Source organism: Electrophorus electricus, chromosome 5 (assembly GCF_041902795.1).
Source record: "Electrophorus electricus isolate QZ-2024a chromosome 5, ASM4190279v1, whole genome shotgun sequence".
NCBI lineage: Eukaryota > Metazoa > Chordata > Actinopteri > Gymnotiformes > Gymnotidae > Electrophorus > Electrophorus electricus.
Genome location: NC_137501.1, coordinates 20507570 through 20524352, shown reverse-complemented (window position 1 = coordinate 20524352; position 16783 = coordinate 20507570). Strand labels below are relative to the sequence as shown.

Below are 16783 nucleotides of genomic sequence, written 5' to 3'. Positions count from 1 at the left end.
CTTTTTTCTGACCTTTCTCTGCTGGTCATCTCCTGCAGATGTGGGCTTCATAGACACAGAGCTGTGGTGAACAGAGATGTAATTAGGCTTTCCAGATTCCCAGTGTATATTCTATATTATGTGTTAAGGCATGTGTATTCCAAATATATCTGTATATGTGTTCCTACTACAGGGACCCCAATCAAGAATGTTGCAGTGCTAAATGATATGACTCCAGTGCTTTGGCCTTATAAAGCCATAATAAGCACTTTGTAAGAACATCGTTTAATGAATGTTAAGTGTGTGTTCTGTACAACCATAGAAACACAAAATGTGTACACGTGTTTAGAACAATGTAAGAATATTTCTACTTAGATACCTCCCTATAAGGGTAAAAGAAAAACACAAAAGATAGTATGACACCAACAAACTGAAGTCCTCCACTATCAACACACCCACACACAGCACATACCCACTCAAAACCTGTGGTCAATTTGTCTTCTGCCTTCCACAAAGCTCTTGACTGACCACTAAAATTCCATGTCCTCTTCAGCACTTCTGTAATTACATGATCAGTACCTTGGATATAGTTCTGTCATATAGGCAAAGAAGGCTATGTACCTGTATTTTCAAGATATGGTGAAGTTTGGAATATTTTACTAGCATTAAAAGTAATGTAAACTGCATTTGAGCACACATTTTCTAACACTTTCCACACATTTGATTTCCTCTAAGTAGCAAAATCATTAAACTGTGCCCTACATTACAGCCCTACATTAGTGGAACCACACTACACTACCCCAAAAACTCAACACACTCACCATGCATTTTTACACATTTATTTGAGAAAGTATATTTTTGTAACTTTCTAATTACAAAGTTAGCTAAGTGTAAAGATAATAAATTGATGTGAATGTTCAGCTAATATGAGCCTAAAGCTATATGTGTTTGAGTGCATTTACCCACTATGCCACAGCTGACACTTCAGGGAACAGATGTTTCAGACTGGCTGCAGTGTGTCTGGGGCTGTTGTGTGTTCTCCTGCTAGTTGCCATCACAGTACTGTGGGTGAAGTGCACTACAGAGCGAGACCAGTTACAGAGCAGCTACAATAACCTTAGTGTAGAGAGGGACTTTTTACAGACCACTTATAACAACTTGACTATTGAAATAAGCCAGTTACAGACCAGTTACAAAAATGTGACTGTAGCGAAAGAACAATTACTGAAGGAGATAAATGGACTCCAGACAGGATTTTCATTGCTGGGTAAGTGAATAATTATGAATTTCAAAGAGCCTGCACACCGAACATATCAAATTAGAATCTTTTATCTACAACAGGCAAAATAAGACAGTACCAATCAATCTTTGTTCAGCCTTTGTTTATTAACGTGTTACAAAAAAGAGGTTTATATACAATATGTCCCTTATTAAAATGAGTGATGTTATGTCCTGCCTAACACTATAAAGCAATAAACCTGAAGAAATGTAAAGTTACCTTTATATAAATGACAACAAAACATGAATAACTGACAAAGCATATGTAATAATTGAAAAAATAAATAAATAAATATATATATATATATATATATATATATATATATATATATATATATATGTGTGTGTGTGTGTGTGTGTGTGTGTGTGTGTGTGTGTGTGTGTGTGTGTGTGTGTGTGTTGTGGAAATGCTCTGCACAAATATGGAGTTATTTCAACTTCAGTATTTACTACATCACTGCTGAGAAGAAATTCTGGAGTAAGAGCAGAAATGACTGCTAGCAATGAGGAGCAGACCTAGTGATCATAAAGAGTGGAGAGTGTGAGAGAGAGAGAGAGTGTGTGTGTGTGTGTGTGTGTGTGTGTGTGTGTGTGTGTGTGTGTGTGTCAGAAGTGCTGCACAGCTGATGAGTGACCTATGTATGAAATGTCCTGTTTCTCTGGAAACCTTGCGTACTTCACTACAATTTTGAATATATACAGTACTGTACAAAGGTTTTAGGCAGGTGTGGAAAAAATGCAGCAAAGTAAAAAGGTTTTGAATGTCACACCAAATATTGATTTAGATTTCTCTGTTGTGCATTTACTTTGCATTTTGTTAACTGACAAAAATAAATTATTAACACTTCTATTTTTCAAAGCATGCTTACTTTGCAGCATTGTTTCCACACATGTCAAAAACCTTTGCACAGTTCTGTATATGTTACCACTTCACAGGATTTCATCAGTAAAACATTTCCTCATACTGAAGCTTGGATCGGTTTGACTGACAAAGACACAGAGGGATCCTGGAAATGGGTGGACAGCACAGCACTGACCACTGGGTGAGAGACCACAGAACTAATCCAAAGTCTTTAGAGACAAGTCTGTCCTCGTGGGCAGCCATCATTACACACCTGGGAGGTTATTTCAAGTGATACAAGACCAGGCTCTACAAAGAAAGAAAATGTTTGTGATGCACACTGGGAGTGTCGGCAATACTTCACAATGATACTGAGGTTCAGGTAGTTTTAAATAGCATGGTGCTGGTGCATGTGAACAGTAACTATGGTGACTATTAGAATTCTGGAGATGGGGACCTCTGGTGGCCAGCTTTGTGTATTGCAGCTTCAATCTTGAAGTGCATAGTGAATATCAGAAACTGTAGTTGAAATTTTGTTACGTAAAAGTCTTTATTTATCTTTATTTACCAAAATGTGTATTATCACTAATACATGGGTCTGTAGCATCTGCTCTTTAAAAGCCTGAATCAAAATGTACCTTTTCACACAATACTATTAATCCATATATAAATGTGATTATCTCAACTATATGTAAACTATTCCCCTCATATTTCATAATAAATCCTTCTCTCCTCACTGTTCTGGACATATATTGATACTTATATTGCTGATCTCTGATGACGCTCTGCCTGTGCTAAATGGCCTTCTGTACTGATGGAAATGGAATTTCATGCTTGACTAGCTCCTCATAAATTATTAGCTGTATTGGACTTGGTCAGTACATCCTCTTTGCTTACTGGAGGCATGTTCAAAGCAGTTCTAGTCTCTCCCTGTCACTCAGCCCTCTAATCCTTCAACTCTGACCAACAGGGCCATTGCTGGGTTGCGTCACTACATTCCCCAGAATCCTATGGGGAGATAATAATTCTCTGAGTACTAATGTTATCTACTTATTTTTAACTCTATTTAATTAGCTGCTTCTTTGCAAAGTACTGCCTCTGTTCCTATGAGCGTACTGATGGCGTCGGCCTCCCTAAAGCACGGATCTATCCTCTCACACAGGAGAAGGAATGAGCTATGGAAGCATACATAGAAGAGGCCTAAGCCCAGGGCTTCATTCAACCCTCCAACACTCCTGTTGCCTTTAGATTTTCTTTGTGAAAAAGAAGGATGGAGGCCTCCATACTTGCTTAGATTACAGGGGTCTCAATCAAGTGACTAAGAAATATGCTTATCCCCTCCCTCTGATTTCTAATAGCTTTGGAACAGTTAAGAGATGCTAGGATTTTCATTATACTAGATCTGTGCCTACAATTAGAAAATGGGACAAATGGGGCACTATGAATATAGGGTAATGCCTTTTGGCCTCAGTGTTGCACTCTCTGTCTTACAGGCATTTGTACACAATGTTCTCAGGCATATGATAGGATAGTTTGTAATCGTATATATTGACGACATCCTCTTATATTCCTGGGACTATGCTACCCATGTTAGACACGTCCGTCAAGTGTTCAGGCATCTACTAGACAATGACTTGTATGTTAAGGGGTAGAAGTGTGAATTTCATCTACAGTCTTTTTAATTTTTGTGGTACATTATTAGTGCTAATGGTGTTACTAAAGATGATATTAAGGTTGAAGCTGTTACTAAGTGGCCCACGCAGGGGTCAGTGAAAGAGCTACAATGATTAGGCTTTTTGATCATCTGAAAGAAGAAGAGGCATGTTTCTGGCAAATCCCTCATCCAGTTTTGAAATATGTGGCATGTTCAAAGTGGGAGCAAACACATGAGTGGAAAGACACAAGGAACAATAATAGAATTTAATAATATAAAAAAACCAGAAGGTAACACTCTGAAGCCTGACCCGACTTTTCCTTTTGTGGTGTAGATAGACGCCTCAAACATACGTATAGGGACTTTTCTATCTCAAACACAGAAGGATTTTAAACTACATCCTGTGGCATATTTTTCCAGAAAGCTGTGCCCAGCTGAACGTAACTATGGAATAGGTGAACAAGAACTGTTAGCCATCATGCTGACTTTAGAAGAATGGAGACATTGGTTGGAGGGGGTCAACCATCCTTTTTTAGTGATCACTGATCCCCGGAACTTGGAGTATATCTGGTCAGCCAAACGACTGAACCCCCATCAAGCCTATTGGTCATTATTCTTTTCGAGATTCCGTTTCAAGATTATGTATCACTCGGGGTCCCGTAATACTAAAGCAGATGCCCTGTCCTGCATTCACCTAGGAGAGACGGGGGAGGACTCTAATGACCAAGAAAACATCCTTCCCGCCTGGGTGCATTTGGCATCTATATGCTGGGAGATAGACGAGGAAACTAAACAAGGTACCACCATCCCCCGAGCTTGTCCTGTAGGGAAATGGTTTAATATATATTTGTAGTGTAATTATTTTCTATTTATTTTAATTAAACCATAATTCAAGAAACATTAGTTGTACTGCATTTATTATCGTGACAACATATCAGCGTGAATGTGTTCTGATTGTCATTAAGAGCATAATGTGATTAGATTTAGAGACCAAAACAACATATTGATCGAATTATCTTTAATAAATGAAGCAACAACAAGCTTCTGAAGGAAATACTAATATTTTCTTAATACACTTTCAAGAAGTGGTGGGGACAGTGTAAATTGCATATATGGTTTAAAAGGACAAATGAGGGGGCAGTTATTGGCAATTGTCTTGGGTATTTCCAATGCTTGTGTATCATGAGCTGAAAACAAACTTTGTGGTTTACCATGCTCCACAGGTTTTAAATTGACGGGATTTTTGTCAAAACAGAATGCATCCTTTTAAGGTTAGTAGCAGCAAGTTCACACCTTTTTAGATACAATTTACATGCTGGACACCCTCCTATAGAGATTGGTATCAGAGGTCAAAGCACATTGCTGTTTTGCAGGAGGATACCGAAACCAACAATATAGATGTCGGCACCATTCCCGCGCGTCGCAGTGTGAGTTGCCCCTCGTTCCCCATGGGACACCACAAGGCTGCGGATGAGGAAGATGAGGGAGAAGCAGCAGACTCTGAAGGAAGTGAGAGATGTGGCAGCATCTCCTGCAGATGTGAGTAAATGTATCATAATATATTTTCATACAGAAGCCATTTTATACATCATCTCTACTTTGGGTTTTCTGTATGTTTGTCTGGAGTTGGTATTTTCAAAGTGTCCCATTCTTAATGTCATGGTAACCAGAATGACGTCATTTTAATAATATTCTCTGTAACATGTAAGAATAATCTTGGCTCTGCAATATGAAACACTAATTTTTGTGTTAGGTGTACAGGTAGCAGTCTAAGCAGTCACAATGACAGCAAGCTTTTAGAGTGTGTGACAGCAGTTGTCTGGGCTGTTATGAATATGAGAGCTTAATTAATTGGTTCTTGTTCCCTCAGAGAGGCTGGATTTCCCAGTTTAAGTGGGGAGTGGAGAAATTGCAGGCAGTTCGGTACACTTGACATATTGTGACGATGCAACTGTAGACACACAAAAGGCGCAGACACACAAACAAACACACCTACAGACACACACATAAGGAGCAGTAATGCATCGCCTGCTAGCAGCCCCTCAGCTCCCCGCAGTCTTGGCTTGGCAGCCCTAGATCCCCCCAGGAAATTCCAGGGGGCATTCCACTCCCCCTCTGGAGTGACTGCAAACTCCAGTCGTGGCAGCAAAGTGTTTTTGTTAGCCAGGGGGCAGGTGGCGAGGACTTAGCAGGTCTAGAGGAGAGAGGGCACAGAAGATTAACTGATGAGAAATGAAAGAATTAGTAACTGTATCCAAAGAGAGAGAAGACAGAGAGTCAGGGGGAGGAAGGGTGGACAAAATAGTAGAAGTAAGGTAAGAGGGAGTTATGGAGCACAGATTGTGATGGAAGGAGGAGGAACACGTTGGGGAGGACTGGATGGAAAGAGAAGGAACAGAGAGAGAGAATGATAAAAAGTGATGGTCTGAGAGGTGGAGGGGGGGTAACTGCGATGTCTGATGTTGTAGTGGTGCGGGTGAAGATCAGGTCTAGAATATTGCCCGCTTAGTGAGTCCGAGGAGAGTGGTTGAGGGTGAGGTCGAATGCTGTCAACAGCGGAAGGATACAGGAGGAATGCAGCTTGTCTGATGGAAGGTTGAAGTCTCCAATGAGAATGAGTGGATTTCCTTCAATGGGAGATTGACTCAGGAGGATGTCGAGCTCATCAATTAAGTGATCTAGGGAACATGGAGGGTGGTAAATGTCATTGATAAGTTTGTGGGGAATGGCATGAAATGGCATGAAATTCAAAAGATGAAAAAGAGTAGAGAGTAGAGTAGAAAGAGTAGAGAAATAAAGTGAAGTGAAACATGTCTATGAGAAACATTTCAGATGCTTGATTTGTGGATGTATGAGATTAAAGATTGAGATATGAGAAGATACTTGATGAGTTTGTGAAGTCCAGTAGTTGAGATGTCAATGAACTGATTGAGAGCAAAAACAAAGCCTTCACAGATGTTGATTGCACCTGTAGCAGAATTGTCTGAATTTAAGTCAATTCAATAAGTGCTGAGCCCACCCCTCAATTTACACCTAAGGCCAGGGCGAAACTACACCTCTAGTGAGTAATTACAGCTAACAAGCAACTAACAACTACGTTCAGACAATTAGCCTTGAATTTTACAGAATCTAAGGCAAAAGTAAGTAAACTCAGAACCTACCTTAACCAAGCAGAGAATAATCCAATGAGAAAAAACAAAGCACACAGGGCACAGGAAACAAGTTTAAACTTGTGTGAAAGAAGGGCTTGTGTGTGTGTGTGTGTGTCTGTGTGTGTGTGTGTACCATATTGCTTGTTTAATGTTGGGGTATTCAAATGGAAATTTGACCTTTTCCCCTGACCCCTATTTGCTGCTCACTTACACTTTACCTGAAGTGGGTTTATATCCTCTAAGATATACTGGAGGAGTTGTTCTGCTGAAACAAAAGAAATTCTGCTTATAAACCACTTTGCACTTGAACTATTTCTGAGACACACAATGAGGCCCTGCCTAACATTTTTATTTATTTATTTATGTATTTATTAATTTATTTAACAAAAGATTGGACCTTAACATATATATATATATATATATATATATATATATATATATATATATATATATATATATATATATATATGATTATGCTTTTCCTAGACAACTTACCAATGAATTTATGGAAATAAAATCAACATCTTGCTCTACAAAAATCCTTATTTATAAAATGTTTTTACTCAAATATTTCAACGTTTAAAATATTTAGTTTAGTGCTGAGTGGTTAAGTTTTGGTTTTAATTAAACATTTAATGGTGAGGACACTATGGTGAGGATACTTGGAATTTTCCCTTTTAGAACATGAAAAAAACGCAGTTCTACTCAGTTCACAAAAAAAAAAAAAAAAAAAAACCCAAACAAACCTGGCGCATAAAAACCCTTCAGTAATTACAGATCTACACTGTACCAAAGATTTGAATCATCTCTCATATTTTACTCACCACTCATTTTATTCATTCACAGTGTATTCAGTGTAGATCTAAATAACATGAGATAGTAAAGATATTGTTCATTTTGTAATGTTTTGTCATACCAAGTATAACATTTTTATATATTTAAAATATAAAAACAAGCCACAAGTGCTGATCCACAAGGTCCATATTGATGCAAGATTATTGATGCCAGTCACTGTAGTTTGATTTCTGGTTTTGTATCTCAGGAATGTGTGATTTTAAGACTAGCATATTTTCTTTGTTTTATATTCAGCAGTCATGTGACATGTTTGGGTGAAGCAGATGAGTGAACATGGATTGGTTTATTAAATAAACCAAAGACCAAGAATCAAAATGAAGTAAACTAAAGCAGAGTAAACAGTAGCTTAGTTTGAAATGTCAGATAGCTGTGGCTAAGTGCACCTCCAATTTTAAGCTCTTTTTTTAATGATTTGTATTTGTTCACTTTAACACTAATTATCTGAAATTATACAAATAGCATAATTATCATTCAAGAATCAAATTTAAGTAGACACTTGGGCCAAGACATATATTCACATCCAGGCTTATTTTTTCATCATTTAGGTTCAATTTGAGATCATCTAATACAAAAATTTCAAAAAACAAAAACAATGCCTTTTATTTTTAGGGTTTATAATGTGTAATTGCATGCAGGAGATTCATTTTCAGTCATGCTATACTTCCTCTATTTCTCTCTCTCTCTCTCTCTCTCTCTCTCTCTCTCTCTCTCTCTCTCTCTATATATACATACATATATATATATATATATATATATATATATATATATGTATGTGTGTGTGTGTGTACACACACCATATATACTATATATACTCTATTTATGGAATACACCACTTGGAAAATGCTTGTGAAGTGATTTGATAGCCCCCCAACCCCTTTCACATATTGGTTCATGGTGGGTGAGATTTGTTTTCACTCAACAAAAATAGCTCTTTATGGCTCAATAGAAACCACAGAATTAAAGAAATGAGGGTCTTATTGCTCTACTTAATAGCCCTGCTACATGAGTAATGTGCATTTTATGGTAACTAAAGGCTTGCATAATTTGTGTTAGCTTACGAAGGAAAGAAATGCATGTTTTTATACATAGATGTGAGCAAGCAAATAAAGAACTTTAGTAACATTCTATATACTGTTTAAACAATTCATGCAGTTACTTTGATGGTAATTGAATTTTCTATGACAAAATCTGAAGTTATCTTATACCAGAAGCATGTTTTGAAGGGCCATTTAAAAGGACAGGCATGGTTGTTGTGGAAATTATCAAAAAAACATGGTGTATTGCATGTAGATTTCTGGCAAATGGTTTGATGTAGACTGAAAATCGGTAAGCAGATACTTATATTAGTCCTAAGAAATTTCATGTTGATAGATGTGCTGTATTTTAAGAATATCTGATGCTATCAAGTAATTTATTTTATTATTCTAGAGGGCACATGTGTAGCAGGAGTTTAATTGTTGTAGGAGGCTAATGTGAAGTGCTGCAGATGGGGACATGCAGGGATAATTAGGAAAACAGAATGCAGGTTAAGACCAGGGCATAACAGTGCCCATGTCCGAGTGGCCCACTAAGGGCCTTGAGGACCATGCTGAGGAAGGGTGAATGTGGTGAAAGGATGTGATATTATCAGGCCACAGTATCTGAGTGGCTGAAACCCAGCTGCTCTCCTCAGATCAGTACTCATTCTAGTCCACCTGATGATACCTGGAGCTCAGTAAGGTGTTCACGGTGTAAGCAGGACTACCTTCTACATCTCTGAGGGTAGGCTAAGCAAACATGGAAAGGACTGAAATGATCATGCCAACACATGAAGGGATAACAAAATACAGCCACCCATAGGGCTGACCCTAAATGTGATGCCAATACCCAATCTCTTGGCTGCTATAGGAGGGTGTCTGCCTGACATAGGTCCACTTTCGTTTTGAAGGCAGTGATGCTGTAGTGAATGCAAACACAGGAGAGAGGGAGAATCCAAATGCAAGAGGTTTTATTGGGTTTGTGAAGCAGGCTTGAAGTGAATGGAGAGATTTCAGTAGGATCCTCAATGTAGCAAAGCAGGCAGGAGGGAGCTTGTCTGTACACTAGATAAGGCCAGTTCAGGGTTGCAAATGAGGGTCAGAGTCTGGGAGGTGTCCAAGGATCAGGCAGAAGACAGGCTCTAGAAAACAGACAATGTTCGGTAACCAGGAAATCTAACATAAACGAAAGGCTCAGTATGCATCATGCAGTCAGCAATACTTCACAATGAGAGTATGAGAGAGGAGAGTTTCAATAGGAGCCCTATGTACAGAAGAGAATAGGCAACAGGTGTATCTAGTTAGTATTCCAGTGAACCAGATCAGAGACTATGGAAAAAGGAGGCAGGAAGAGGTGGTGGGGGTGGCCGTGCTGGAACAGGCTTAGTTCATAGGATCAGTGACAGATGGCTGCACACAGACATTTACATTTTCATTTTTGACATTTAGCAGACGCTCTTATCCAGAGCAACATACAAAAGTGCTTTGTAATTTACTCACAGAATATATCCACGTACAGTACAGTAGGATAGAATTAAACATACCAATGAACTAGAATACTGTAGAATACAGGGATGAATGCTGATACCTAGAAGTGCAAAATACATATGGTCTATCTTAAACAATGATAAGTGCTATCTAGCAATAAGTGCTAGAGTTTGTTAAACAACATAAACAGTGCCCTACAATAAGTACTAAATTAGTCAGTTAATAAGGGAGCAGTGTCGGTGTCCTTTAAATATTCTGCAAATAGATGGGTCTTCAGTCTGCGTTTGAAGACTGCAAGGGACTCTGCTGTCTGGACAGCAAGCGGGAGTTCGTTCCACCATCTTGGAGCCAGGACAGAAAACTCGATGCTTGTTTACACTCCCTTTTGTGGTAGACCTGTGTAGAAGAATTACCTAATGCAATGTGCTTTATTAAAATTCTCAGTACAACCAGAATCAGCATATGAAGGAAGGTTTATTACTACTTACGATGAAACTCTTGATGCAGAGTTCTTCTGCTAATGTTGTGTTCAGTCAGTGGCAGTGAAAAAAGCTGTAGTGAGTCACGCAACAGAAAAGAAACAATTTTTATAATCTTCTGCGGTTGGCAATATGGTCTACTGCTTTGTGGCTGAGCTGATGTTGCTCATAGATGCTTCAGTTTCTTAATTTATAGAATGACTGTGCCACATTTAAAGTCACTGAGCTTTTCACTACAGCCCATTCTACGGTCAGTGTTTGTCTATGGAGATTTCATTACATTTTGAACAATTTTTGCATTAAGTTAGGATATTACAGGTGCTTGCTCTTGTCTCTCTGACCCTGATCTTGCCCATTATCTGACCCTCCATCCAGTTTGACACTGGTGCTGGGAAGATAGGTGCAGCGGGACAAAACACTTCCTAGTAGGGAGTTGTTCCTTTTTTTCAATGCTTAGGATGAACAATATAAATGTGGGTTGAGAAAGGGGGGAAAGTTGCCTCTCCCTTACAGACGCTTGTGTGTGTGTGTAACTGAAACACCCTTAGGCTGAGTCTTTGAATAAACTTAATTTTTCTTTTTTACCCTTGCCTCCGAATCAATTCATAGCACAGCAATTGATGTAATCATTATATTGTTTCTCTAACCTGTCCAGGAAGATTTCCACCACAATCGTCACACCTATGATTTGGTAGTAGACACCTGCCTCAATATCACATCACCAAAAAAAAGTTATGCCTTTTGCTCAGAAGAATATTTTTATTGAGCTTAATTCTCACACATGGGAGAAACTGTTGTTTTGTCTCCCCACTCATGTGTAAATGAGAGGCACATGGGGACTATACATCTTGTACATTTTTCCTGTTCCACAGACAGTAGGAAACATACAGGGTTTGTTTTCCTTATCTTGGTGTATTTCAGGTGTTTTCACTCTCTTACTTGAGAAGTGTAACGTTGAGTGGTGGGAGGTGCACGCATGTGCAGAGAAGAGCGAGATTTAATAGGGGAAATCCAAAATCAGAGTGGTAAAGGCAGTTCAGGGTCATAGAGCTGACACGACAGGTACGTGGATACATGACTAACAAACAAAAACACACGAAGACAAATGGGAAAGCTATAACTAAGGCTAAGAAAGCACTCAGGGCTAAACAAGACAGGCTAACAAAAATGAAGGCTTAGGAATACAGATTCAAGAAACAACCACAAGAAAACCAATTCAGTGTACTGCTAAAAGTAAGGGAACAAGGCAGGGTTTAAATACAATCAACTAAATGAGGGACAGGTCTAGAAAATCAAACGAGGGGCGGAGGAAACGAAACTATGGAACAGACATTAAAAACACAAGACAGGGAAAACACGGAACATGGTACTCGGGAGGGACTGATCGTGACAAGAAGCAACAGTGAGAAACCGCAGCATCTTTTCCTACAGAGACGGCTCTCTTTCCACATTAGGATAGTGACCTTACAGGTTAATCAAATTGATCTATCTCATATTGTACATTAATATACTACACCCACAAATATAATATGTTTATCAAACTGTATAATAACATAGTCAACACAAATTTATTAAATGCAGTTTGTTCCATTGTATTCCCATTTGTCAGGAAATTGTATTTTAAGCCTAATGCAAATTTCATGCTCTGCTTCATTTGTTGTGGAAGCACACTTGCTCCCTGCTTCTGGTTGAATAAAGGCACTCACTAATATAACAATAGATCAGCAAAACTGTAACAAGGCAGCTGGTTCTCTGGACATGCATTTGGGATGTTGTTTATTAATTTGTCCACTAGAGGGGGATGTATTACTCTAGATGTTTTTATAGGGCCAGAGCGTCTCTGCATGTTAAATTGAGTGAGCACGAAAGGGATTTATAAAAAATCAGCTATTACCTGTGTATATTCACACTTAATTTTTAAAAGGGTCTGAAGTCAATATTTTAATGTTTAGTGAAAGGGGATTTGGTTTGTGAAATAATTCAGTAATGAAGACAACATCTTGTAGATTGGCTGCATTTAGCCTGTTTGTTATACCTTTTGCATTTATCTGACACTTTTACCCAAAGCAACTTACAATTGTGACTGAAAACAACTTGAGGGCATTGCTCAGGGGCCCATCTGTGGCAACCTGGAAGTGGTGGGACAGAAACTGGCAACTTTCTGCTTATTAGTCAAGTACCTTAACCATTATATATATATATATATATATATATATATATATATATATATATATATATATAACATCTCATTTTAGTAAAGCAATTCCACTGTATATCTTCAGGCATTGTTTTACAGTTTCTCAGATTCGATATTGTATGATCATTTTAAGAGATCTGATTTGCTTTGTTTTGCTTTTTCACTGTTGTAGTAATGTCACCTTATGTATATGGTGATGCCCTGAATATGTAAGGCTGTTTTATCAGCAACCTACACAGACATTTATGTCATCATCTAACTTAATGTTTAATTTGTCTTTATTTCTGTCACGGTATGACCCCTCCTTCCATACATCTTCCTGTGTGTGTGTGTGTTCGCCCATATGGCCACGCCCTCCCCGTGTTCCACACCTGCTCCTCGTTTTGTATCATTATTGTGCATGTATAAGTCTCTTGTTTAATTGTAAATGCTGTCTGTGTTTAAACTTATGTGTGCCTAAGTGCTACGTTCTCTGTTTTTTGTAAATAAAGGTATCGATCTGTTTCCCACGACTCATCCCCGCATCCTGCTTAGCCTCCACGTGTCACAATTTCATTGTATGCAAATGAAAGAAGGTTTCTGGTTTGTTATTAGTTCAAAATATAGTACACAAAATTTGGCCTTTATACTTGGCCTATATGTGTGTATGCAAAATCGCAATATGTACAGATAATACATCTTTACAAATGAAAGTTCAAAGGGCCTGCATAAGTGAATACAATGCAACTGTTTTAACAAAAATATTCATATATATTCATTCATATATATAAGGTCATTCATATCTGAGGATCTATTAGCTATAATTGTGTGTCTGTGCTTACCTGAGGTCATAGTTCCCTTTTCACTTCTGGTCATGTAAGATTCCAGTACATCATCATTTATGTAGATGTCTTCATATACATTTTTACTGTCACTTGAATCAGATGATCTGTTATCCACCCTATTTCCAGAGTTTGCATAGACTTTGTTACTCATCTTTAAATCAGTTTTCGTCTTTGACAATGCTGAAACAATTAGAACAGTGAAAATGTTTTAAGGCTTAATCTGAACCAATTCTTTTTGAACTGTTTTCAGCTCCCAGAGTGACTCTGTGTATGTAGTCTGGTTAAATATATGCACTGCTCTCAGGACAGGAAGTTGTGGTGAGAGATCCCTTACATGAAACATGTACCACTTTCTGAAATGTGTCTCTAAATCTGCTTTCTTTGATGTATTGGTAGTTTTTTAGACCAGAATCTGGTCTCCTGTAAAATATCATTTTTCTCTAAAGGTCTCTGAGACTTTGTAAATTATTTTGTGATAATATATGGCCAGTTTTAGCACACGTGATTCACCTTATGAAGAACATGACAACATGCAATGGCAGAGAAAACATAAATTACCACAGTGCTAACTAAAGACCGAAATGTTAAATTATTTCTTAGTTTTGCTGGTATGTGTGTGTGTGTGTGTATATATATATATATATATATATCTCTTTAAGTGTGTCTTCTGTTTTGAGTTTTGTCTGCTCCCTACACACCTGTTAATGATAAAAATAAAAAGGAATAAAAACCAGAAATTATAAGAATTGAATAAGAGGAATTTGCTGGCTGGCTGTCAGAGGGCTTTGAGAGAGAGATGGGAGATGATATCTTCAAGTACACATATTTATTAAAGATGACAGAGACATAGGACAACAGCACAGTGTGAAGCTCACAAAATAATTTACAAAGTCTCAGAGACCTTTAGAGAAAAATGATATTTTACAGGAGACCAGATTCTGGTCTAAAAAACTACCAATACATCAAAGAAAGCAGATTTAGAGACACATTTCAGAAAGTGGTACATGTTTCATGTAAGGGATCTCTCACCACAACTTCCTGTCCTGAGAGCAGTGCATATATTTAACCAGACTACATACACAGAGTCACTCTGGGAGCTGAAAACAGTTCAAAAAGAATTGGTTCAGATTAAGCCTTAAAACATTTTCACTGTTCTAATTGTTTCAGCATTGTCAAAGACGAAAACTGATTTAAAGATGAGTAACAAAGTCTATGCAAACTCTGGAAATAGGGTGGATAACAGATCATCTGATTCAAGTGACAGTAAAAATGTATATGAAGACATCTACATAAATGATGATGTACTGGAATCTTACATGACCAGAAGTGAAAAGGGAACTATGACCTCAGGTAAGCACAGACACACAATTATAGCTAATAGATCCTCAGATATGAATGACCTTATATATATGAATGAATATATATGAATATTTTTGTTAAAACAGTTGCATTGTATTCACTTATGCAGGCCCTTTGAACTTTCATTTGTAAAGATGTATTATCTGTACATATTGCGATTTTGCATACACACATATAGGCCAAGTATAAAGGCCAAATTTTGTGTACTATATTTTGAACTAATAACAAACCAGAAACCTTCTTTCATTTGCATACAATGAAATTGTGACACGTGGAGGCTAAGCAGGATGCGGGGATGAGTCGTGGGAAACAGATCGATACCTTTATTTACAAAAAACAGAACGTAGCACTTAGGCACACATAAGTTTAAACACAGACAGCATTTACAATTAAACAAGAGACTTATACATGCACAATAATGATACAAAACGAGGAGCAGGTGTGGAACACGGGGAGGGCGTGGCCATATGGGCGAACACACACACACACAGGAAGATGTATGGAAGGAGGGGTCATACCGTGACAGAAATAAAGACAAATTAAACATTAAGTTAGATGATGACATAAATGTCTGTGTAGGTTGCTGATAAAACAGCCTTACATATTCAGGGCATCACCATATACATAAGGTGACATTACTACAACAGTGAAAAAGCAAAACAAAGCAAAGTTTATTTATTTAGCACTTTTTACAATAGCTGTTGTCACAAAGCAGCTTTACACATGTATGTCTCCAAGCTGCAATAGAGCAAGCCAAAGATGACAGTAGTGAGGAAAAACTTCCTGAGGCTGAGAGGAAGAGGCTTCAAGAGGAACCAAAACTTAGAAAGAGTGGTAGAGACTGGTCCAGGGACAGGTGGGCTGGGAGGCAAACAACTTCATCGTGGTAGACGACATGGTGGAAGAGACTGGTCCAGGTATAGGTGGCATTGAGGCTGAGCCACATCTAGATGCCAACTGAAGGGTGGGGAGGTTCCATCTCAGTTGGATTCAGAGACTGAAAAAGGATCATCCATAATTTGAAATATGTGAGATATTCATTACATGGCTGGTTATTAGTGTACCTCTGAAGTCATGAGCAAATGACACAAGGAGTGAAAGGGGAAAGCTGTCATTCTAAAATTAAAAATACAAGCAGAGGGTTATACTTCAGAAGAGCATAGTGGATTGCAATGATTCTCTTAAACTTGATTTAAGATAAGAGATAAGGTAATAATACTTTATTAATCCTGAAAGAAATGTCATTTTTGGTAGGGATGTAGAGGCCCATTTATGAACATTGTGAGAATGTGCTGATCTGTGATTAAGAGACACCACACCTTCAGTCTGTTCAAAGTATTTTTTAGGGTTTTTATATAGAGAAATCCAAACTTAGGCTATAGTTAAGACCAAATAGACCATAAACTCTTCCAAATACAGTTTTATAAAAAAAAATCCACCTAGAAAAAAAATGCCACAGGTAGACCGTTTTCTATACATTAAACATGCAGCTGTGACATTTAACATAGGGTGAGACACCAGTGATGCAGTGTTTTATTTTGGCAAATAAGGAAAATGCTTATAAAAGTATAAAAAGAAACAAAGTCTGCCAAAAAAAATTTGGAAGGAAGGATCAAGGCTTTGTGCTTTAGGCTGTAGCAGGCCAAATGCAAAGGGCTGGA

At 38.0% G+C, this 16783-nt stretch overlaps 1 protein-coding gene across 1 annotated transcript in view; it reads left to right on the top strand.

Annotated features, from left to right (window-relative positions):
- The window catches only part of LOC145657973 (uncharacterized), a 150785-nt gene that overhangs the window by 133799 nt on the left and 203 nt on the right, over positions 1-16783 (top strand). Inside the window, 3 exon segments of the mRNA XM_081714849.1 lie at positions 1054-1226; positions 1662-1798; positions 15861-15978. Coding sequence (XP_081570975.1) covers positions 1054-1226; positions 1662-1798; positions 15861-15978 — 428 coding nt within the window.